Genomic DNA, 23,425 nt, shown 5'->3' on the forward strand with positions numbered 1-23,425 from the left:
CAATGGATGTGGTATATCTAAATAGATGGCTAGTGGGAAGCTGCTGCATCGCACAAGGAGATCAAATTGATGATTTGTGATGACCTAGAGGGGTGGGATGGGGAGGGTGGGAGGGAGGCTCAAGAGGGAGGGGATAGGGGGGTATAGGTATAAATACAGCTGATTCACTTTGTTGTACAATAGAAACTAACACAACATTGTAAAGCAATTATACTCCAGTAAAGATCTGAAAAAAAAAAAAAAAATACAGAAGTTGAAACCATGCAGCAGCTCTGAATAGGAAGCAAGGAACAATATCCCTGGAAAGCCACCTATATACCAAAGCTTATCCACGCCTAACAAGCCACAGCTATAGAATATCAGGAGGATTAAACAGTACTTCATGGGAAGACCCTTTTCTCCAAATCTGTTCTGAGTGCAGTATAGTAATGATGGTGGCTTTTAGTCCTGGACTCAGGGCAAATAAAAGGATAACCACATTGCCATACCTGGTGTGTGTCCAGGATGACCTGGTAAAACAGGAGGATTCCCTGTTCTCTTGTTCCAGGGACACAAGATGGGGGTCGACAGTACCGCACCTTGGTCTGCCCCTATGAGCACTGAAGTAACAGTGCTCCTGTTCCTGGTGATATGAGCTTCTGAGAACTGGCTGGTGCTAGGGCAATAGTGGCATTCTCTGCCACCAGCCCTCTCCTGCAGGCTCTGCTGCTTGGAGGATATCTGCTGATTTGCTTTTTGCCACACTGATCTGGAGCATGGTGCTGAAATGATTTTTTTCCCTTCACCACTACTTGCTCCAGAGTATACACTTGTTCTCATGCATATTTTAAAGAAAGGGCGTGATAGCAAAAACATAGTCTGTTGCTTTGGGAAAGATAGTTCAAACGGGAAAGAAAGGTTTAAGCATCTTTTGCGGAAACAGTGGTAGTTCTCACTAAAGTTCTGAGAGCTGGTTTCTCTCTACTCAAGCTAGTTACTTCTATCATGGGGCACTCAAATTGAGCTTCTTCTCTCTGGCGTATCTGTAACTCCTCCTTGGGGTCCTCGAATTCTGTCTCTCTGCCCATTGTCTCTAATTCCTACTGCTGGAGATCCGATCCTTGAGTGCTGATTACTGAGAAATTATTCCTTAGTGCTTTGTTTTGTGGAGCAAAACCTGCAAGTCTTTGAGGGATTGGTGAATGCTCTTATAATAAGTGGTTTAGCAGAAGACACATACCTTAGAAACAGTCAAGGAAGAAAGCAAATGAAGTTGTCACATCCATATCACTGATAACTCTTTTGGTGCTTTTTCATCCGTGTAGGGGTGGCAGAGTCCTGACAGAAATGGAAGAGGTATGGAGATCTGAGTAGGGGATACTTTGAAATATGTTCCCAAAGCCCAAATTTGGAGGTGAAAGTCTTGGGATAAATTCAGGCAGTTAAAGGGACAAGAATCCTGCTTCCCTGGACGACCTACTTTCAGGGACTTGGTGTCATTCCTGGGTAGGACTCTTGACCTCTGCTTGAACTTTCCCCAATATAGAGCCAGCTTTTTCCACTTTAATCTCCTCCATCTCTTACTCTTGTACTTAACCCCTGTCCTAATGTCCTTTTGGGGAGCTTCCCTTCTTGTCCACCTCTGCCTCTCTCTACCTACCTTTGCTGTGTTTCCTTTATTTCTGGGGTTGTTTTCAGTGGGAGTGGCTCCTGACAGCTTCCTTGTCCCTGCTGTACTCATCCCTGAGAACCAGTCCTCGCTGGAATCACTCTCCAGCGAGCTGCTGTCTTCCAGCTTTAATCCTCTGTTGTCTGTGCCTCTGAAAACTGAGTGTCTGGGGGTCAGATGGTTTGTTAAGATGGACACCACTGGGCTTCCTAGGTGGCACAGTGGTTAAGAATCCGCCTGCCAATGCAGGGGACACAGGTTCGATCCCTGCTCCAGGAAGATCCCACATGCCACGGAGCAACTACGCCCGTGTGCCAAAAAAACAAACAAAAAAAAAGATGGACTGTGGGAAGACATTCTGGAACCTTTTTGAAACATTGAAAATGTTGAAGTATGTGGGCCGAGCGATGGGATTCAGAATGTCCTGCTTGAGCAGTGGAGGAGCTGAGGGTGCGGGGCGTGGAGACTAATATCACCCTGTTTGGCCCTGGAGGATGACTGGTTAGCCAGAGACGGGTAAGATTCCTCAAGGGAGGAACAACCTAAGACAGGCACAGTCGCAGAGGGGCCAACACGGGTGGGGCACAGACCCTTAATCCTTTTGAGAGAGGTCTCCTGCCCCCAGGGCTGTTTTGCTCTCCACGCCCAGCTCAAATCAGGACCCAGGAGGCAAACCAAGATCATTGCCTCCAGTCATGTGAGGCCTTTGATTGTTTATGGGATTAACCTGGGAGTGTTAGCCCACGAACTCAATAAAAGCAACCTGGGATGAGTCAGCAGGGCTCTTGATCCGAGAGGTCTTGAGTCCCCCGGTCCCATCTTTCTCTTCAGTCTGTGTCTGTGTGTTCTTCAAGCTTGCGGCACCTGTCACTCACCTCGAGTCGCCGAGTTGATCCCGGCAAGTGGCGCCCAACGTGGGGCACGAAAGGCGTGAGTGACGAAGGTTCACGGAAAGTGAAATTGATGAAAGTAAAGAATTGGGAAGTGCCGTGAAGCCCCCAAGAGGAGAGTAAAAGGCCTCTGAAAAAATCCTGCCAGTAAGTAAATCTCTTGGGTAGTTTGTGTTCGGGGTAAAATATGGGAAATAAAAGTTTAGATTAATATCGACCAGATGTATGCCTGTTACGGCAGCTCCTAAGGGCTGGTGGAGTAAAAAGCAAGTGAAGGTCTTGTAAAAAGCAAATGAAGGTCGATTGTTAAAAATTCTGTAAATAGTTGAGAATATTGTATATAGTTTCCTTCTTTAGGCTAACACTGGGTTTATGTACTTAGGGATAAGGTTGGGAACGAACTTAAAAAACTGCATTCTAAAGGGACTCCCGTACCAGGTTGTTTGGTCAAATGTGGTCTCTGATTAAGTCAGTATTAAAGCCTCTATTAGCGCCTCTATGGGCTCCTGAAGGCTCAAAAGATAGCTTTGATGAAAAAGCCGGTCCGTCAGAGGACCGATGGGCACGTGCGGTGCCAAACAAAACTGAAAAACAAAAGGGAATACAAATGGCTGAGGGATTAAGACCCTCGGCTCCCTCACTTGTGGAGGAGGGCAAACTTCCTATACTGCCCCCTCCTCCACCCTCTTTAATGCCGCCTGGGGGAGCTTATGCCTTTCCTGTGTCTATAGGACACTCAGTTTTATCACCCTTACAGAAGGGCATTTTACAGGCTAGACAAGAGGGAGATCTGGAGGCTATGCAAATGGCATTTCCAGTGACTATTCCTGAAAGGGTGGCACCTGGAGTGGATCCTAATAATCCCAATGGAATTTATGAGGCAGTACATGAGACGATACCCTTCAAAATATTGAAAGAATTGAAACAATCAGTACAAAATTATGGAGTAAATTCTCCATTCACCATAGGTATCATACAGGGAGTAGCTGAAGGCTCTCGTTTGATTCCAGCTGATTGGGCGACATTGGCTCGTGCAGTACTAGCCCCGGGAGAATTTTTACAATTCAAAACCTGGTGGTGTGATCATGCTGAAACTATGGCAAACCACAGTCGAGCAAGGCAGATTCCTATCTCCTTGGATCAATTGATAGGTAGTGGAAATTGGGGCAGAGTTCAAGACCAGATTCTGATGGAAGATCAGGCCATAGAACAGGTGAGACGTTGTTGCTTAAGAGCCTGGGAGAAAATAGAAGCTAAAGGGCAAGCTCCTGTCTCTTTTCAAAAGATCATGCAGGGGGCAAAAGAGCCCTATACTGAATTTATTGCCAGATTACAGGAGACTATCAAGCGGCAGATCACTAATCCTGAGGCTGCTGATACTATTTTGCAATTATTGGCCTTTGAAAATGCGAATACAGATGGTAAGAAGGCCATTGGACCTATGAAAGGAAAAGGAACATTAAATGATTATATTAGAGTGTGTCAGGGAGTGGGAACTGAGAGCTTTAAAGCAACAATGATGGCACAAGCTATGGCTGGACTGAAAATAAATAACAAATTTCCAGGGAAATGCTTTAACTGTGGTAAACAAGGACATACAAAGAAACAATGTAGGAAGAGAGTGGATAGAAGGGCTGTTAATTTTCAAGATAATGTAATCAAAGGGCAAAAACAGCCTGGACTTTGTCCAAGATGTGGAAAAGGATTTCACTGGTCAAGCCAGTGTAAATCTAACTTCCATAAGGATGGAACCCCCTTGTCGGGAAACTATCAACGGGGCTCGCTCCTAGCCCCGCAACCAAAGGGAGCCTATCAGATCTAGAAACAGACAGAAATGGCCCAATACTCCGCAGTGCCATGGAATTATCACCAGCCACAGCAGGCAGCGCAGCCTTAGACCTTCCTTGTGCAGAATCTATTATTATACTGCCTGGAGAAACTCCAACATTGGTCAGGACAGGAATTACTGGACCTTTGCCAAAAGAAACCGTTGGCTTAATACTAGGAAGGTCTGGTTTAACATCAAAAGGAATTAGAATTCATACTGGAGTGATTGATAATGACTATACTGGAGAAATTAAAGTGATGATATCAACTTCGGTTCCATGGAAAGCCCATCCAGGTGATAGAATAGCACAGTTGCTTATTCTGCCATATTATAAGATTGGCAATAGTACAAAAGTAAGGAGAACGAAAGGCTTTGGAAGCACAGGAGAGGCTGGAGTTTTCCTCTCTGAAAAAATTTTAGAAACACGCCCGACGTGCTCAGTAACTATAAGTGGGAAAGCTTTTAGAGGATTAATAGACACAGGTGCTGATGTTTCAATTATAAGCAGTAATCATTGGCCTTCTCGCTGGCCTACTTGTCCTGCAGACATTACAGTGGTAGGTTTAGGTAGAGCTCATGGCTTGCAGCAAAGTGCTAAAATATTGCCTTGTATTGGCCCAGATGGGCAGCCAGCCCACTTACAACCCTATATAGCAGACCTTCCAATTAATTTATGGGGAAGGGATTTATTGCAACAATGGAAGGCTGAAATCCACATTCCAACGATAGATACTTATAGTATGCAAAGTCAAGAAATGCTAATAAATCAAGGATATCAGCCAGGGTTAGGTCTTGGTAAATATCATCAAGGGAAACTATTTCCCATTCCAGCTGAAGGTAATGCAACTAGAGAAGGTCTTGGATATCAGTCTTTTCACTAGTGGCCACTGTTCGTAAAAGCTTACTGCTTTCCCCAGCACCAATCCCATTGACCTGGAAAACTGATACACCTGTATGGGTTGAGCAGTGGCCTTTAACCATAGAAAAGTTAGAAGCTCTAACAGAATTAGTGACTGAACAGTTAGAAAAAGGACATATTGAAGAATCTTTTAGCCCATGGAACTCTCCAGTATTTCCAATAAAGAAAAAAACTGGTAAATGGCGTTTATTAACAGATCTCAGAGCAGTCAATGCAGTTATACAACCAATGGGGGCCTTACAACCAGGCCTCCCATCACCTAATATGATCCCTGCTAATTGGCCTTTAATAGATATTGATCTGAAAGACTGCTTTTTCACCATTCCATTACATCCCAAAGATAAAGAAAAATTTGCTTTTTCTGTGCCTGCACTAAATAATAAAGAACCTCGAAAAAGGTTTCAATGGAAGGTGTTACCTCAAGGCATGTTGAATAGCCCTACTATTTGTCAGAATTTTGTTGCTAAAGCCCTTGAACCATATACGACTAGAATTTCCTAATTGTTATCTTATCCATTACATGGATGATATCTTGTGTGCTGCTCCTAATCAAGATTTACTTACTTCTGTGTATATTAGCATGCAGCTTTGCCTTGATAGAGCAGGACTTAAAATAGCTCCAGAAAAGGTACAAATGCATAGCCCATATCAATATTTGGGCACAATAGTTGATAGAACAACTATTAGACCACAAAAGGTGGAACTGAGGTCAGATCAAATCCAAACTCTTAATGATTTGCAAAAACTCCTAGGAGATATTAATTGGCTTCGCCCATGCATAGGGATCCCCACCTATGCATTGTCTAACCTATTTGCTTTGTTAAAAGGGGATTCAAAATTAAATAGTCCAAGAACTTTAACATCAGCTGCTTTAGAGGAACTAAAACTTGTAGAAAATAAAATTCATTCTTCTCAATTACAGAGAGTAACTGTTAATCAGCCATTGCAATTAATTATATTACCTTCTCATTCACCTACGGGGATATTAATGCAAAATGAAGGAATTGTGGAATGGTTGTTTTTAGCAAATACTATGGTAAAATCCTTGTCACCTTATTTAGAATTATTAACTCAGTTGGTTCTGAAGGGAAGAACTCGAAGTAAGCATTTAATTGGAACTGACCCTTCACATATAATTATTAATTTAACTACTAAAGAAATTCAGGCTTGTTTCCAAAATTGTGTAAGTTGGCAAATTGCCTTTGCTGATTATATTGGAAAAATTGATAATCACTATCCGAAAAATCCCATTTTGCAGTTTCTTAAGAGAACTCAATGGATTCTACCTCGAATAACAAAATCTGATCCTATACCAGATGCTTCTATAATTTTTACTGATGGCTCTAGTAAGGGCCGAGCGGGATATACGGGATTTAAAACACGACAAATCCCTGTCCCTCACTTTTCAGCTCAGCAAGCAGAATTATATGCAGTTATCTGTGCTTTGCAAGACATACCTCAGGCCGTTAATATTTTATCTGATTCTGCCTATGTGGTTCAAGCCACTAATATGATAGAAACTGCTACTATCAAGCAGTCTATTCCACAGCCTCTTTATGATCTTTTTCTATTACTTCAACGAGTTGTCCATTCTAGAAACGCTCCTTTTTATATTACCCATATTCGGGCCCATACTACTTTGCCTGGTCCTCTGGCAACAGGTAACAGAGCTGCTGATAGACTTGTTGCACCCGTATTGGATGAAGCTCAACATTTCCACGAATTAACTCATGTAAATGCTAAAGGCTTAAAAATGAAGTTTGATATTACATGGAATCAAGCCAAAGATATATCAAGAACGAGTCCATCATGCCAAATTATTAATAATCCTCAGCAATCTGAACCTGGTGTAAACCCACGGGGCTTGCGCCCTAATTCTTTATGGCAAATGGATGTTACTCACATCTCATCCTTTGGTAAGCTCTCCTATGTGCATGTAACCATTGATACATTTTCTCAATTTATATGGGCTACTGCCCAGTCTGGTGAAACTGCAAAGCATGTGCAAAAGCATTTATATGCATGCTTCGCAGTCATGGGGTTGCCACAAGCCATTAAAACAGATAATGGCCCTGCTTATATTAGTAAAGCATTTCAACAATTTCTTGATATGTGGTCTATATCACATTCTACAGGACTTCCTTACAACCCCCAGGGACAAGCAATAGTTGAAAGAGCAAACCAACTACTTAAAAACATGCTCCAAAAACAAAAAGGGGGAATCACCCAAGGGCAACAAACAATTTTAAATAAAGCCTTATTTACTATTAATTTTTTGAATGTATCTGCACAGGCTACAGATACAGCAGCTGAGAGGCATTTTCAAGCCTTGTCTAAGAATGTGACTCATTTTAATGATGCACAGCCGCTGATATGGTGGCAGGACCCATTGACTAATATCTGGTCATCAGGAAGGTTAATCACATGGGGAAGAGGGTTTGCTTGTGTGTCACCAGGACAAGGCCTGGAACCTGTGTGGATTCCATCTCGGAGAATTAAGCCATATCATGAGCGTTCCAAAGAAACGCCATCTTGAATGGGATATAGAATCTCCGGAGATAAACTTTGTACATTTGTTTTCAGGTTTGAGCTCTGGAGACTAAGTTTACTAATTATGCCATCCCTGATAGACCTTTGTGTAAAATAAAACGGATATGGGCTGACAGACAAGATCAGATTCTTTGGGATGTTTGCCGTGAGACGGAGGGTGTGATACTACTTAATGGTTCCTATGGAACAGTATGAAACTGGTCCCCTAAGGGGTATGCAGTCTCTGGTTTACACCAAAACAGCTCCTCCTGCAATCCCTATAAAAGGTTGTGATGGCATATACCAATATTGCCATGCACTCGCCCTATCCCATCTTATGGTTTAGGATTGGATTAATACCTCCTTGGCCTCAATTAGAGAATGGCAGAGCTCAAACAGAAATATGGAAACTTCCCTTGAGTATAAGAACATTACAAATCTGGAATGGCCATGATGCCAGTGACACATCAGCTGGGATATGGAGCGGATGGTGTCACACTGGACATACAACAATTACAAACTAAAATAACTGGCATGCAATATGATTTTTGCAGTCTCTACACCAAATTTGCTACTTTACAAAGTATAGCTGATGGATTAAAAGCATTGCATCCATTGGATTGGATAAAAGGCATGAATAGCAGTCTCCTAAGCATTTTGATACTTTTTGTTGTCTTTTAATTATCCTATGTTTAGTTCTCAGGTGCACAGGAGGAACGCTCCAAGGTTTGACGGAGAAAGAAATAACTCGAATAGGCTTATCTTCTCCTACAGGCTTATCTTCTCCTACGAAAACAAAAAGGGGGAGATGTGGGAAGACATTCTGGAACCTTTTTGAAACATTGAAAATGTTGAAGTATGTGGGCCGAGCGATGGGATTCAGAATGTCCTGCTTGAGCAGTGGAGGAGCTGAGGGTGCGGGGCGTGGAGACTAATATCACCCTGTTTGGTCCTGAGGGATGGCTGGTTAGCCAAAGACGGGTAAGATTCCTCAGAGGCGGAACAACCTAAGACAGGCACAGTCGCAGAGGGGCCAACACGGGTGGGGCACAGACCCTTAATCCTTTTGAGAGAGGTCTCCTGCCCCCAGGGCTGTTTTGCTCTCCACGCCCAGCTCAAATCAGGACCCAGGAGGCAAACAAAGATCATTGCCCCCAGTCATGTGAGGCCTTTGATTGTTTATGGGATTAACCTGGGAGTGTTAGACCCTTAGGCTATGCCGAGAACTCAATAAAAGCAACGTGGGATCAATCAGCGAGGCTCTTGATCCGAGAGGTCTTGAGTCCCCCGGTCCCATCTTTCTCTTCAGTCTGTGTCTGTGTGTTCTTCAAGCTTGCGGCACCTGTCACTCACCTCGAGTTGCTGAGTTGATCCCGGCAATGGACACCACTGGTGCCTTCTGTTCTGGTTGTTTGGGTGGCAGCCCTGACTCCAGATCTGCAAAGGCAGAAACTCACAATCCACAGATGGTCATAAAGTCAGCCTGTTCACAAGGCTGCAGGAAATGCTTCTTCATTCCCTCCTTGACTACTTCCCTCCTCCAGCCATTGGGTTAGGGTGGCACTGACAGCCCTCCCCTTAGTGTAATACTACTGTTACTAATAATAGGCCTTTCTTATTACTTAATCACCTAGATCTTCAAGAATGAAGCAAGAAGGCCACGTCCCCTAGATCACCTGAGTATTCCTACCTGAACATAATGTTCTGTTGACATAGGTTTCATCATATTTAGGGTCTTCAGGGATGTTCATCTCCCAAGTTGGGGTAACTCCCTAGCCTTATGCTACCTGCAGGGCATGAATGGTGATGACAATAATAATATCTAGATTTGTAAAGTACTGCGTGCCAGACCTTGTTTCAAGCCCTTTTATGTATGTAAACTCATTTAATTCTTAGAACCCTATGACATATTTCTCTTTTACAAATGAAGAAACCGAGGCACAGAGAGATTAAATAACCTTCCCAAAACAAGTGAATAGGTGAGTTAGGGTCTGAACTCATTTAGTCTGCCGCCAGAAGCTGTGCTCTTTGTACCACCTTGATAAGGGACTGGATGAGTGACAAGCGGAGAGCCTGGTTGTCAAGGATGTTGTTCAGCCTAGTTTAGAGGGCAGATAGGGCAGAGCTTCCCTTAGCTGAGCCCAGGCATATCTACTTGGTCCCTCATAGTCCACACAGGTAAGATCTAGACCCTCTCAGGTCCCCACACTTCTAGGGGACTACCAGCTCTGGCTTTACCTGATTGTCCTGCCAGACTCCTCCCAGAACTCTATCATTGCCTTGATCTCATCCAGCTGCCTCCCCTGGTGCTACAAGGAACATAGGGCAGGCCCTTTGGAATTAAATGTGGTTTGAAGTGAAATGGCTAGAGCAATGGGGCTCAGAACTTGGGAGGTAGGGCTGATATGTATGCCCAGAAAAGGAGAAGGGTCAGCAGACTCACATTAGGGTATAAAAGTGAATAGATGTGGGCATCATGGAAAGAAAACAAACTCTTTTTTTTAAAAAAGATTTATTATTGATTGATTGATTTTTGGCCACATTGGGTCTTTGCTGCTGCACGCGGGCTTTCTCTAGTTGCAGAGAGTGGGGGCTACTCTTCATTGTGGTGGTTGGGCTTCTCATTGCTGTGGCTCCTCTTGTGGCAGAGCATAGGCTCTAGGCTCTCGGGCTTCAGTAATTGCAGCACACGGGTTCAGTAGCTGTGGCACACAGGCTTAGTTGCTTGGAGGCATGTGGGATCTTCCCGGCCCAGGGATCGAACCTGTATTCCCTGCATTGACAGGCAGATTCTTAACCACTGCACCACCAGGGAAGCCCCAAATTCCTCTCTGACTTCTTGGGAGGCCTCCAGGTCTCACTTATTCCCCAAGCCAGTTCTCAACAGGAGGATGTACTGCCCTCTGGGGGATGTTCTGGAAATCCATGGGGGTATTTTTTGGTAGTCATGATAATTAGAGGTGTGGGGTGGGGATGGGGGAGGGTTTCCTGGTACTGAGTGTTCAGGGGCGAAAGATGCTAGACACACTGCAATGATCAGGATAGTGCTGCACAAAATAAAATCATCCCACATCCCACATGTCTTTTAAAAATACCATTGGCTAGTAATGTGAAAAACCTGTTATAATCTGAGGGCACCTAGAACCCAACTTCATTTTACATATAAACACAAAGTATTTTTTTGCCCTATTTTAAACACCGCATTTCCCAGAAGTGCAACTAACGTGTAGATTGAAGGAACTTATAATTTGTTTTGTTCAGAACTTCACCATGAGCTGCTTACCATTTCAGAAATCCATGTTGTCAGTGACAATGCTGCTTATGGTATTTGAGTCACTGATACCTACTCCCCTATCAGTTTGCATTTGTTGCTGTTGTATTCACAGTGATTCTACATGTGGGTTCAAGTTATGTATACTATACATACACCAAGTTATATGCGTCCAGTGTAGTTATGCCTGAACATTACATATTAAAATAGTTATAATTTTATTATGAATTAATCTTTTATTTCACATTTATAATATGGTTAAAGTGTTATATTTACTTTTTGAAATTATGTTTATAGTTTATATTACATATGAATATCATTTCTGGGTAGTAAAAGGGACACTGGGTCTGAGGGGCTTGGGAACTACTGCCCTAAGCTTTTGGAAAGCCATACCCAGCACTAGCCTGAAGATTCAGGAATTCATCTTTCCCCTGCCTCCACTCCTTTTTTCTCTAAAAGAGGCCCCCAAACCTTACTGCCAAATTGTAAGTCTTTACCATGGACTGGACACTCAGAGAGGGACCACAGAATAAATAGTGCTGGCTCAGCTGGAAGCCACACTTAATGCCTAGAAAGGAAAGCCTTTGCAGGACAAAAGGATCATGTCTGTGTCGTGAAGATGTCTGAATTGTGAAGTAGACAGTAGTAGACAGTGTGAGCAAGTTAGGCTCTCCTGTCTGACTGCATGTTGGGGGAGAAGTTCCCCACTTGCTTCAACTGAAGAGAGGGGGAAAAGGGAGGAAGAGGATGCCTAGGAACTAACATGGAGGGGGCTTCTACTCTATGCCCAGTACTAAGCGACATGGTTTACATATATTCTCGATTTCTTCTCTTAAATGCACCATAGGGTAGATATCAACTTAAAAAAACTCAAGGTTCTGCAGTCAGGTGACTTGTCCCAAGCTACAGAGAGCTACAGCAGGAATTAAAGCAGGACTGGTGTGATCCTTGTTTTAGGTCTTGCCAAAAACAGGGGTGAGTTCCTTCTTTAACCATTCCTAATTTTTGGTTCTTTTAGAATAAGCAAAGACATTTAAGTGAATCAGAGATTCTGTTGAATCTCTAAACCAATAATAACACTCACACACACTAGAATCACCCTCTGTTTATGAGATTTCTCTCTCTCTCTCACTCTGTGTGTGTACACATCTGCTCAGTCCTAGACTCCCTGCTTAGCTGGGGAGGCCCACACATGTGGCTTCACACACACTGGGTGACTGCTTCCTAAAGAAGGTGTTCTGATCCCTTTTACTTCCTGTGTGTCACTAACCAGGAGGGAGGAGATCAGTGAAAACTCTGCTATCTCAGTGGTACCTGGCTCAATGGACAAGATACTCTCTGCACTTTAGCTGTCATTTCTCACAAGAACTTTGCAAACAGTGCATGTTCCATTTATTTCAATACATAAAACTGTCTTCTGGGAAGGAATATATAACACAGATTTTGGTATAACCCCCCATCCCCCAGCTTTATTGAGACATAATTGACACATAACATTGTGTAAGCCCCACCATTTCTTTTTTATGGTGAGAACATCTAAGATCTCTCTTAGCAGCATTCAAGTATATGACACAGTATTATTAGCTATTATCACCACGTTGTACATTAGATCCCTAAACTTGTTAATCTTACATTGTTATAACTTGATAGTCATGAACGTTAATTCCATTTTTCTAAGAGAAAAGTACACTAAATTACATGGTGAAGGGACTTCCCTGGTGGTGCATTGGTTAAGAATCTGCCCGCCAGTGCAGGGGATACGGGTTCAATCCCTGGTCCGGGGAGATCCCACATGCCTTGGAACAACTAAGCCCATGTGCCACAACTACCGAGCCTCTGCTCTAGAGAAGCCACAATGAAGAGTAGCCCCAGCTCGCCACAACTAGAGAAAAGCCCGGGCACAGAAATGAAGACCCAGCACAGCTAAGAAATAAATAAATAAATAAACAAACAAATACAAATAAATAAAATAAATTACATGGTGACTATTAGGAGGGCTTCAGGACTAGAAAGATAAATATAACTTAAAATCTTCTAGATGACTTCAAAGCTGAGTGTCTAATATGTCAACAGCAGAGACCAACACTGAGTCCCTGATACATACTATTCCCTGGGGGACCAGCCACATACTTAATGTCAACTTAATTACACTGATTTCTTGCATCATGGAGGGGGCACCGTTTTGTCTTCAGTGGAATAGACACATTTTGCACCTGAATTTGCCTTCTTTCCTCATAATGCTGCTGCCAGCACCAGCAATGGGGGATTCTCAGAATGCCTTATTCACAGTTATGGCATTCCCCATAGCATTATGTCTAATCCAGGAAATTATTTCTTAGCAAGGGAAGTGGAGTAATGGGCTTATGCTCACAGAATTAAGTGGTCTTACCATGTACCCCATCATCAGAAAGCAGATGCTTATTTGAAACGTGGAATGGTTTACTAAAGATTCACAGTAACAATTGGGAGACAATACCCTGAAAGAATGAAGTTCTGTCTTACGAGATGCAATATATGCTTTGAATTAGAGACCATTACATAGTGATGTCTCTGCCACGGCCAGAATATAAGGGTTCTGGAGTCAGGGGATGAAAGTGGGGGTGGCTCTTTCACTATTACACCTAACAACCCACTCACAGAATTTTTGTTTCTCCTGGCAAATTTAAGTTCTGCTGGTTTGGAGGACTTAGCCTCCAAAAGGAGAATGCTTCTATCATTACACAATGGTTCCATTGAATTAGAAGAGGGGACTGCCGCCTGGTCATTTGGGGCTCTTTATCACTGAACCAAGAGGCAAAAAAAAAAAAAAAGATTCCTTGGCCGACTGGTGTGTTTGATCATGATTACCTAGGGGAAGATGGGATGCTGCTACACAGTGAGAGGAGAGCTACTTCTGGAACCCAGGAGATTCTCTGGGGCACCACTTAGTACTTCCTTGCCTAATAGTAAAGGTTAACATAGCAACCAAGAAAAAAAAAAAAACGCAGGACAGACCTTGAGTCAGAAAATTTGGATCACTCTACCAGTTGAAGAACATTGACTATCTGACGTTCTGGCTGAAAACATGGGAAATATGGAATGAGTAGTAGAAGCAGTTCATTCTGAAACGAGGACTGTAGTAGCTTGGCATATTTTCTGTTTGCTTGTTTTAGATATGTGACTATTAACCATTTTATTCATCTCTCCCTTTCTTCCCATTTTTATGTTATTATACGAGTTGTTGGAAGTGAGCTTCATAATTTAGTCTTTAGATAACAAAAAATTCAGTGGGACTCTGACTGAGTTTGAGGAGTAGCTAATATAGCCAGAGATGGACACGATGACTGGTGGCCTGTTTCAGAAACTGAAAAGCTCTGTGTTGTAGTCTGACTATATCTCCCTTCTCCATCTTCACTCCCACACATAAATATTTGTCCAGTTTCTTAGGTGTTTAAAGGCAGAGAAGCAAATTCATGTTAAGAGTGGTCAGGCAGGTAAGGAAATGAGAATAGTGAGAATTCAGCCCTACTTAAAGGGAAAAAACAATATTCAGTTCAAGATGATTGTTGTTCTGTGATGATCAAATGTAGCTTTAATTTAAAGAAACAAACACTTATCATGTGTGACAAACAAAAGATGTCTTCCGGGTTGTTTCAATCTCTAATTTAAACTTAAGTCATGCATTTCTCAAATAGGTAGGAGAAAAACCATGATAGTGTGTTTCAAGGAAGCCAAGAGATAAATTGTTATCAGAAAGAGGAAGTGGCCAATAATGTTAAATGCTGCTGAAAGGATGAGGAGGACTGAAAAGTGACCGTTGAATTTGGCGAAATGGACATCATTAATACCATTGGACAGGAGCAGTTTCAGTAGAGTGATGGGCACAGTGGGGTGAAGGGAGAATGGGAGGTAGGAGATAGTGCCCTAGACGTGTTCAGGCAGTTTTGTTATAGAAGGAAGCAGAGAAATGGGACAGTAGCTGAAGATGGGAATAAGGGAGATATTAGATTGTTATGTGTAGGAAGATATTTCACTTGTGTTGTATTTTTCTCCACAATTACCAAGTGTCTTTTAGTTTCATTTATAATATATTCTGCTATTAAAGAGGTTCAAAATTTTACGTACTTCTTTTAAGATTTCTGGACTTATTGTCTTGTTTGAAGGCCTTTCCCATTTGAAGATTAAATGAATATGCTTATGTCCTTTAGATACTTGTGTTTTATTTCTTAACATTTAGATCTTATTTTTATATATTGTGCGAGATAAAGATCTTACTTTGTTTTCTTCTAGACATACGAGTCAATTGTATCAGTATCTTTTATTAAATAATCCATTCATTTGCCACTGAACTGGAATGTTATTTTTATAACATAATATGTACCCACATTTATTTGCATTTCTGGACTCCTTATTCTTAAATCTTTATCTTAAAGATAAAGACTCTTTAGTTTAGATATTCCCTACTTTATTGAGTTGAGACTAAGCTTCCTCTTCCACCCTGAACAAGCTATATAGACTCTACTAACTTTTATTTTCCAATATAGAAAATTGTGGTAAAATCTTCTTAACATAAAATTTACCTCGTAACCATTTTTAAGTATATAGTTAAGTGATATTAAGTATATTCGTAACGTTTTGCAACCATCACCATTATCCATCTCCATAATTCTTCATTTTGTAAAACTGTGACTCTATCCCAAATAAACAATAACTGCCCGTTCTCCCATTCCCCCAGCCCCTGGCAACCACTATTCTACTTTCTGTCTCTATATTGTGACTGCTCTAAGTACTTATATAGTGGACTTGTTACCATGTAGAGCTAAATCGGACTCCACGTTAGATCTGTTTCTTTGATTTTAACCTTTGCTCTTCATTGCTTTAATCATACACAATGGCCTGCCTCAGGGAACCCTACCCACCTGTGAAATTAACACATCCCTTCCCCAAGGCTAGTCATTCTAGGAGATGTTTTACAAGACTGATAACCCTTTTTACTTTACTTCCCAGCCCCTGCCTCTCTGATTCTATAAAACAAACTGGCATCCAGAGCCCAATAAGATGGTTTTTTAGGAGACATTAGTCTGCCATCTTCTCAGTTTGCTGGCTTTCTGAATAAAGTCATATTCCTTGCCTCAACACCTCATCTCCGATTCATTGAGCTGTCATGAGGTGAGCAGAAGGAACTTGGACTTGGTAACAGAATCACAGTATTTGTCTTTCTGTGGCTGGTTTATTTCACTTAGCATAATGTCTTCATGTTCATACATGTTGTAGCATATGTGAGAATTTTCTTTTTACAGCTGAATAATATCCCATTGTATGTGTAGCTAGATCACATTTTCCTTATTCAGTCATCAGCCATCCATGGACCTTTGGGCTGCTTCCACATTTCAGCTATTGTGAATAATGCTGCTATAAACATGGGTGTACTAATATAGCTTCAAGACCCTGCTTTTAATTTTTTTGGACATATACCCAGACATGAAACTGCTGAATAATATAGTAATTTTATGTTTAATTTTTTTTGAGGCATTTCCATACTTTCCACAGGGGCTGTACCATTTTACATCCCCACCAACAATGCACAAGAGGTCTAACTTCTCCACACCTTTGTCAACACTTTGCTTTGTTTTGTTTTTGATAGTAGCTATCTTAATGGGTATGAGGTAGTATCTTATTGCAGTTTTGATTTATATTTACCTAATGAAATTGTCAACTACAATTGGCATTTGCCATTGGCATTCACCATCTTCCTCTACAAAGATTAAATCATGTGTTGCTGCAGCTGCTAGCTGTCAACACCCCCCAGAAAGGTTTTCAGTGTGGAGAGCTGAAATGAGGCACTCTGTGCTCTGTGCAAACCTGGCAGAACAGGTCTTTAGATAGATGTTTTCAGGAGCCAACTTTATGGGCCCAATTCTTGTATCTCCTCATATTTAGAAAAACACTAAAATCCTTCACGGTGACGACTGCTCCTTGTGACTAGCAGTAACTTTCTGTAAACAATATGTGCTTGATTGCAAGCTTTTTCCTTTCACCAAACCACATATATACTGAGCTTCCCCCACTGCCTCTTTGAAACAGTTTCTCAGAGCTATCTGGGATGCTGTCTCCCAGGGTTCCAGTCCTCATTTTGCCCCAAATAAAACTAAACTTGCAACTCTCACATTGTGCAATCTTTTTTTAAGTCGTCAGAATCTATTAGCTTTTATATGAAAATGAATTTGGGTTAATTTTTCTTTCTTCCTATTTTTTTTTTTTTTTTGATGTGGACAATTTCTAAAGTTTTTATTGAATTTGTTACAATATTGCTTCTGTTTTCTGTTTTGTTTTGTTTTTTGGACTTGAGGTATGTGGGATCTCAGCTCCCTGACCAGGGATTGAACCCACACCCCCTGCATTGGAAGGTGAAGTCTTAACCACTGGACTGCCAGGGAAGTCCCTCATATTTCTTTTAAGAGAAGTGGAAGACAGCCCTTGAAATAAATGGAAGCACTCTGGGTTTTGGCAAAGCTGCTGTTAAAAAATCTTATCTTTAACCTGTTAACAAGGTGAGGAAATGACTTGTGAGAATCTTGGGTTTTTTGCCATCAGTAACCCCCAATGGAAAAAGATACATATATATTTTCCCATAATTATTCATAAGGATTCCAGGATATTAATTATGTACCTAAATTAGCATACCAAACAAACTAGCTAATGAGCTATTAAGAGTATACCTAAAATGCACCAACAAAACAAAGTTGTGTGTGCATGAGTTTGTAGGAGTGAATGAGATTAGTGCTAGTTTGTAAAGTGTAATCATTTAGTCAAGACTGAGAAATATCTTTAAAGGACTGATCCTTCAAATATTAGTTGCATGTCAATTTATAGTTTACAAAGGTTTCCATACACAGGATGGAATCATGTGATTCTTACAAAAATCCTGGGAATGCAGCAGGGCAGTTATCATTATCTCAGTTGTTTACAAATGCAGAAACAGGCTCACCTAAGTCAAGTAAGCCTGGGTCACACAGCTTGTGAGCGGCTGAGATATTTTAAGAATACAGATCTTAGTGAAGAGGGGATCTGTTATAACCCATGTAAACGCAGAGCCGGACGCACAGTTTAGCACATAGTACAAGCTCACCAGATATTCATGGAATGTGTGAATGTCTCTTAGGAGCCTATTTCAGAGTTCTTTCCACTATACTACGTAACCCCATGCCATGAAATCAAATTCTTCACAACTGAAACCAGTTGGGGAGGTGAGGGATTGGGGAAGCTGGGAGGTTGGGATGGGATAAGGGACAGGGATTATTTCCAGGAGAATGAGGAAATTGGGAATGGAGGCAGCAGCTTCTGGAAATGTCAGTGTTTATTAAACATTTAAGGACATTTGGGGGTTTGAGAAGAAATATACAGAATGTAGAAAAATCCTAAGAATCCCCTGTGGCTGGGAGTGCAGCCTCTTCCCTTTCCCCCCTGTTTCCCATCTGTTTTTCCTGCTTTTTCTTTGGTTATTTAAAAGCTATTTCTTAAGGCACATTTGCCCCCTCCTCAACCCCCTCACCTATGAGAATCCTTTGTCTCTCTCCTTTCCCGTGACCTTGAATCCCAGAACAGTGCTCCAAAGTGGTCAGGGGGCACTATTCCTGTAGCTGAGGTTTGATGATCAGGGGCCCCTCTGCTTGGGCTGGCTCTCTGTTAAGTATTTAACGCGGGGGGGGGGGGGCGGGGGGGAATTGCCACAGCCACATGACGTCATTGGTACTCAGTCATGGGGGGACGGTAGAGCATAGGCACAGATAAACAAACAAACAAACAAGAATGGATTAAAAAATAAAAAATAACTAACAATCTAAATAAACCCTGAAGGAGAGTCTGATCTGGGTGACCTGGGTGTTAGCTGGGAGGGCAGAGTCTGGAGCTGGGCCACCTGATGGAGGGGAGGAAGGGTAAGAGAGAAAAGAGCCAGAGGGACAGGCTAGGTGGTGCAGGGAATGGGAATATCAGGTGGCCTGGAGTTGAGGCAGGGGCTAGCAAGGTCCCTTTCTTCTCGGTGCCAGAGGAACAGGCACCAAACACACAGTCCTTGGGGCAGGTGAAGGGTAGGATGGGGCCCTGGGCTTCCAGAAAGCCAGGGGGTGAAGGTGGGGGGAATATGAAGTGCCTGGGGAATGAACTTTGGAATGAAACTTACATCTCAAATGGAGGTGAGGGCAGGGCAGGGCTGGGGAGCTAAGGAGGAAAGCACCTAGACGGGGGATAGAGGAGCCTAGGTCCCCCTGCTCTGGCAGGGCCTTGGGGGGGGGGTGATCACTTTTCTGAGTCCAGGCCCATCATGTTCTTGAGGGCATTCTTGAGGCTGGTTCTGCTGGGGGACTTGACAGCAGGCCGGAGCTCCGAGCTCTGCTCGTCCTTTCGTAGCTCCATCTCGATGACCACCACCTGAGAGCCTTTGGGAGGCTCCGCCCCTGGCCCCCTACCCCCCGCCCGGCCCGCTAACCGCTATTTCTTATCCTTGCGAGACTCCCCCAACCCTTTAGCCTTCTTCTCACTGGCAGCTTTGGTGCTTCTGCTGTGGTCCAGCATGGCGTACAGCACTGGCGTCTGCGGGGAGGGAGAGACACATCAGTCACCGGCCTGGGAGGGCTTGACTGATCCCACCCCGCCCCGGACTGTCTTCCGGAGGCTCCCCAAGGCCCGCTAACCTGCCGGGCGCGCTTCGACGAGTCCTTCGCAGCCTTGTGCAATTTCCCCTTCTCCATGGCACTGCAGGGAAAAGGGGGGTGCTTTGGATCTGGCCCGGCGGGAGCCCCTCGCAGAGGGGTCAAAGCTGCCTCTTCCCTTTGGCCCTCCCACCCATTGGGGTAGTGTCCACCCAGATGCGGAGCAGCGAGTTGGGGAAGGGGAGTCAGGCTCCGCCCTTTACCTCAGTCTCCTCTGCAGGGCCGCCTGCCTTCGTAGCCAGCAGTACCGAATCAGGTAGAAAAGCAGCAGCACCAATAGCACCACCCCCAAGACACCCCCGATCACGGCTCCCAGCACTACCCCGTACCTAGTAGGCACTAAAAGGGAAGGAAAAGAAGTGGGGGAATGAGCAGGGACAGATATCTTTGGTTCCTAGCCCCACACCTCTTCCCTACGGTCGGCGATGTAAGACATCCCAACCAAGGCTGCCTTCTGCCCACTCTCCCAGAGCCTAAGGGGCATCAGCCCTGGCATTTTGCCCCTTCCCCCAGCCTCTCAAGGAGGCCTGGTCTCCTCTTTGAACTCCCTCCCATACCCACATCCCACCTCCGCTCACACCTTTTTCAAAGACATAGAGCGTGACCTGAGAGGTCTTGCCCACTATGTCTGGTGGGTTTTTGACGTCACAGGTGAAAGTGCCGTTGTCACTATAGTCCAGGTTGTGTATGACAATGGAGCCATCCTTCCAGAGAGGGTCCCCTACCCACTGGATGCGCTCTTTGAAGGTCCCCACCTCATCGATGTAGGGTTGTCCCTTGGCATAGTGGAAGATCTATGAGGAATGATGGGAAGCATGTAGCTCTAGCCTCAGGGTGAGGACTTCCGGGCTGGAGAGGATAGTGCTGGGGAGGGGGTTCAGCCCCAGTCAGGGTTACAAAGATTGCCACTTACCTTGACAAAGTTGGGGTTATGGCGCATAAAGGATTTCCCCTTCCTTAGCCCAAGTGCTCTTTCCTGTGGTTCTCTGAAGCACCCTTTCTGTTATGCAACCTCAGGATTCCCCCAGGCACTCACCGAGATGGCGTCACGGCCGCCTTCAGGCTGGTAGCGCCAGGTGAAGGAGATGTCATCTGAGACCCACTCACTGGACCAGAAAGAGCAGTGCAGGGTCACCCGGGAGCCCACAGCACCGTGGACCTCCTTGTCCGTGTAAACCACAATGGCCTGGGCTGGGGAGAGCACTGCAAACATAGAGAGGGAATCAGATGCACACGTGGGCCCAAAAAGGGAAACAGAGGGAGTGAGAGCAATAGGAAGTCAAGCGTGGGTCAGGGGCCATAGCAAAGACTGGGGCAGAAATGACGAATTCTGAGGTCCAGGTATCTCTGGATTAATTGAATAGATGAGTGGAAATACAGTGTTGGTTCAAGAGCTTCAGCATGTTTGATAGAGGAAATGAAATCAGCAGTACCAGAATTCCCCTGTGGACTTCCAGAGGTTGGACTCTGTCTCCAAGTCTTACTTTCCCTTTGGATCAATATCTAATTCTTAAGCTATTACTTAGATGCAGGCTTTACAATTTTTAAAACTTGTTATAAATTATACAGGTAACACATAGTGCATTCTTCTTACAACTATTCAAGCAATAGAGATAAAGAAAGCTAAAATCTCTCTTGCCATTCCCTCAGCCAATTCCTTTCCTGTAGTCCCCTCCCAGATATAGCCAATGTTATCAGTTTAGTGTGTAACCATTTCCTATGTGTCAAACTGAATATGAGCTCAAGATACACACGTACTTATAAGAAATAGTTTCGTTCCATGGAGCTTTCTTTTCTTCTCTTCTTTTTTTTTTTTAACATACATTGTGTTTTAGTCTACCTTTTTTTTTTTTTTTTGCTTGAGAATATATGTATAAAAAAGAATATAAGTATCTGTTGGGTGTGTTCCACGTTGATGCATACAGATCAATATTATTTTTAACAGCCGCATAGTTTTTCACAAACTCAAATTTCTTGCAGAAAAAATGAAGTTAACTAGAGAATGTAAGTCTTCTTCTCCAGCCCAACTGCCCTCATTGCTGAATCCCTGGCTGCCATACAGTTGCTCTTGACTGGGGTGTCAGGGAGGGAAGGACCTCATACCCCTCTCAGGGTAAGCTGCATTCGGAGCAGGAGCCTGGAGCCCAAAGCTCAAATGACTTTGCATGTGAACCCCCTGTGGTTCTGGTTTGACCCTCCTCACCCTCCTCCTGGCCATTCTGGCCCAGCGCCACTCCCAAGACTCACCCACACAAGAAGGCCATTCCAGGGAGACAATGTGTGTGGGCTGGCCCTGGCTGGGGGCAACTGTAGACCCTTTTGTTCTATGGGAGGGGGAGGAAGGAACCAAAGAAATAGGGACCCATTGTCTGACCACTGACCAATGTGGGGGGCTCATGCCTCCCCTCCCCTCCCCCTCCCGGGCTCCATAGTTCCAAATCTCCCACCTCAGCATGCAATACCCGTGACTCAACTCCTGAGACTCAGCCTTAGCGCCTTCTTGGGAATCCCAAATGTAACAAGGAAGGTTATTCAGTGGATCTAACTTCTATTCCTCCTGTTCAAATATCAGCCACTGTCCTTCAGCTCTGTTCAATGGTATTATGCGTGGGACAGGTGCTGGGACAGAACTCTCTCTCACTCTTTTACTCCAAGATTCCCTCACCCCATCTCCCCCACCACGCCCTTCTCCAACTCCCTATCCTTATCATTTTCTCAGGGTACCTCTGAATAGTCCAGTACAGCCCAGAAGAGTGTAGGTTCTGGGTTTAGGACTCAGGGAGCCGGTAGCAGAGACTCTCCCAGGCATTCTAACCAGCCCTATCCACCCCCCCACCCCGCCGCCCTTTGCCCTACTTCTCACGCATTGTGCTAGCCTTCAGGGCAGTATGGAGAAGGGAAGGATCCATTCAGATAACCTTGCTTTGAACTCCTCTTCCTCACCCAGCATCTGCCATGGGGCAAGGAAGGGGCTGGCCAGCTTAGGTGGAAGATAGCTTTAGATGGGACAAGACCCTAGAATCTTGTAGAACCTCCCTTCTATTCCGTTCACCCACATAATGGACAACAGATCCACAGTGAGAAACTGAGGTACCAAGAGACAAAGGGTCTGAGGAGTTGGGACCACAAACCTTGAGCTCCTTTCTTAGATCACATTCCCTGACTTTTCTCTTCAGGGAAACTAAGGTTACGGTACCTCCTGCACTACTAGGGAATGAGTAGGGACCAGAACGCAGATGTCTGAACCTGGTCCTCACCAAGCTCTAATATTGCTTCCTTCCAGGCCCTCACCATGGATTTGGGGGCATGTTACTGGTTTCGAACCCAGGTCTAGTCAGGTCCACCTCAGGGAAGCTCTCTAAACTCTCCTTTACCTTTTCCCTTCACAGAAAACCTTTACCTTTACAGTTGCCTTCCAAACTATACATATAGTTTTCTCTGCTGAGACTATCACCTTCTTGCTCTTGCTCACTCTTCCTTTGCCTGCAGCGGGGAGCACAGCTAAGGCAGTGGGAAGGTTGCTGAGAGACAGCCTGAGCCCCAGGGCCCCCAGACTGGGGTGGCTCAACTTACCCAAAGAGGAGAAGAGTAGCGCAGCCAGGATAGGACTGGGGCTGGAAGAGGGAGCCCCAGGAGCCATAGCTGGGCAG

At 44.0% G+C, this 23,425-nt stretch overlaps 1 protein-coding gene across 1 annotated transcript; it reads right to left on the reverse strand.

Annotated features, from left to right (window-relative positions):
- Positions 1–18,787: 18,787 nt before the first annotated feature.
- MPZ (myelin protein zero) lies at positions 18,788–23,425 on the reverse strand. The gene is given in 6 exon segments (XM_057728504.1): positions 18,788–19,656; positions 19,758–19,818; positions 19,979–20,114; positions 20,356–20,569; positions 20,812–20,978; positions 23,349–23,425. Coding segments are annotated over 6 exon segments (939 nt in total). The 5' UTR covers positions 23,416–23,425; the 3' UTR covers positions 18,788–19,362.

Source organism: Hippopotamus amphibius, chromosome 3, assembly GCF_030028045.1.
Source record: "Hippopotamus amphibius kiboko isolate mHipAmp2 chromosome 3, mHipAmp2.hap2, whole genome shotgun sequence".
NCBI classification, from domain to species: domain Eukaryota; kingdom Metazoa; phylum Chordata; class Mammalia; order Artiodactyla; family Hippopotamidae; genus Hippopotamus; species Hippopotamus amphibius.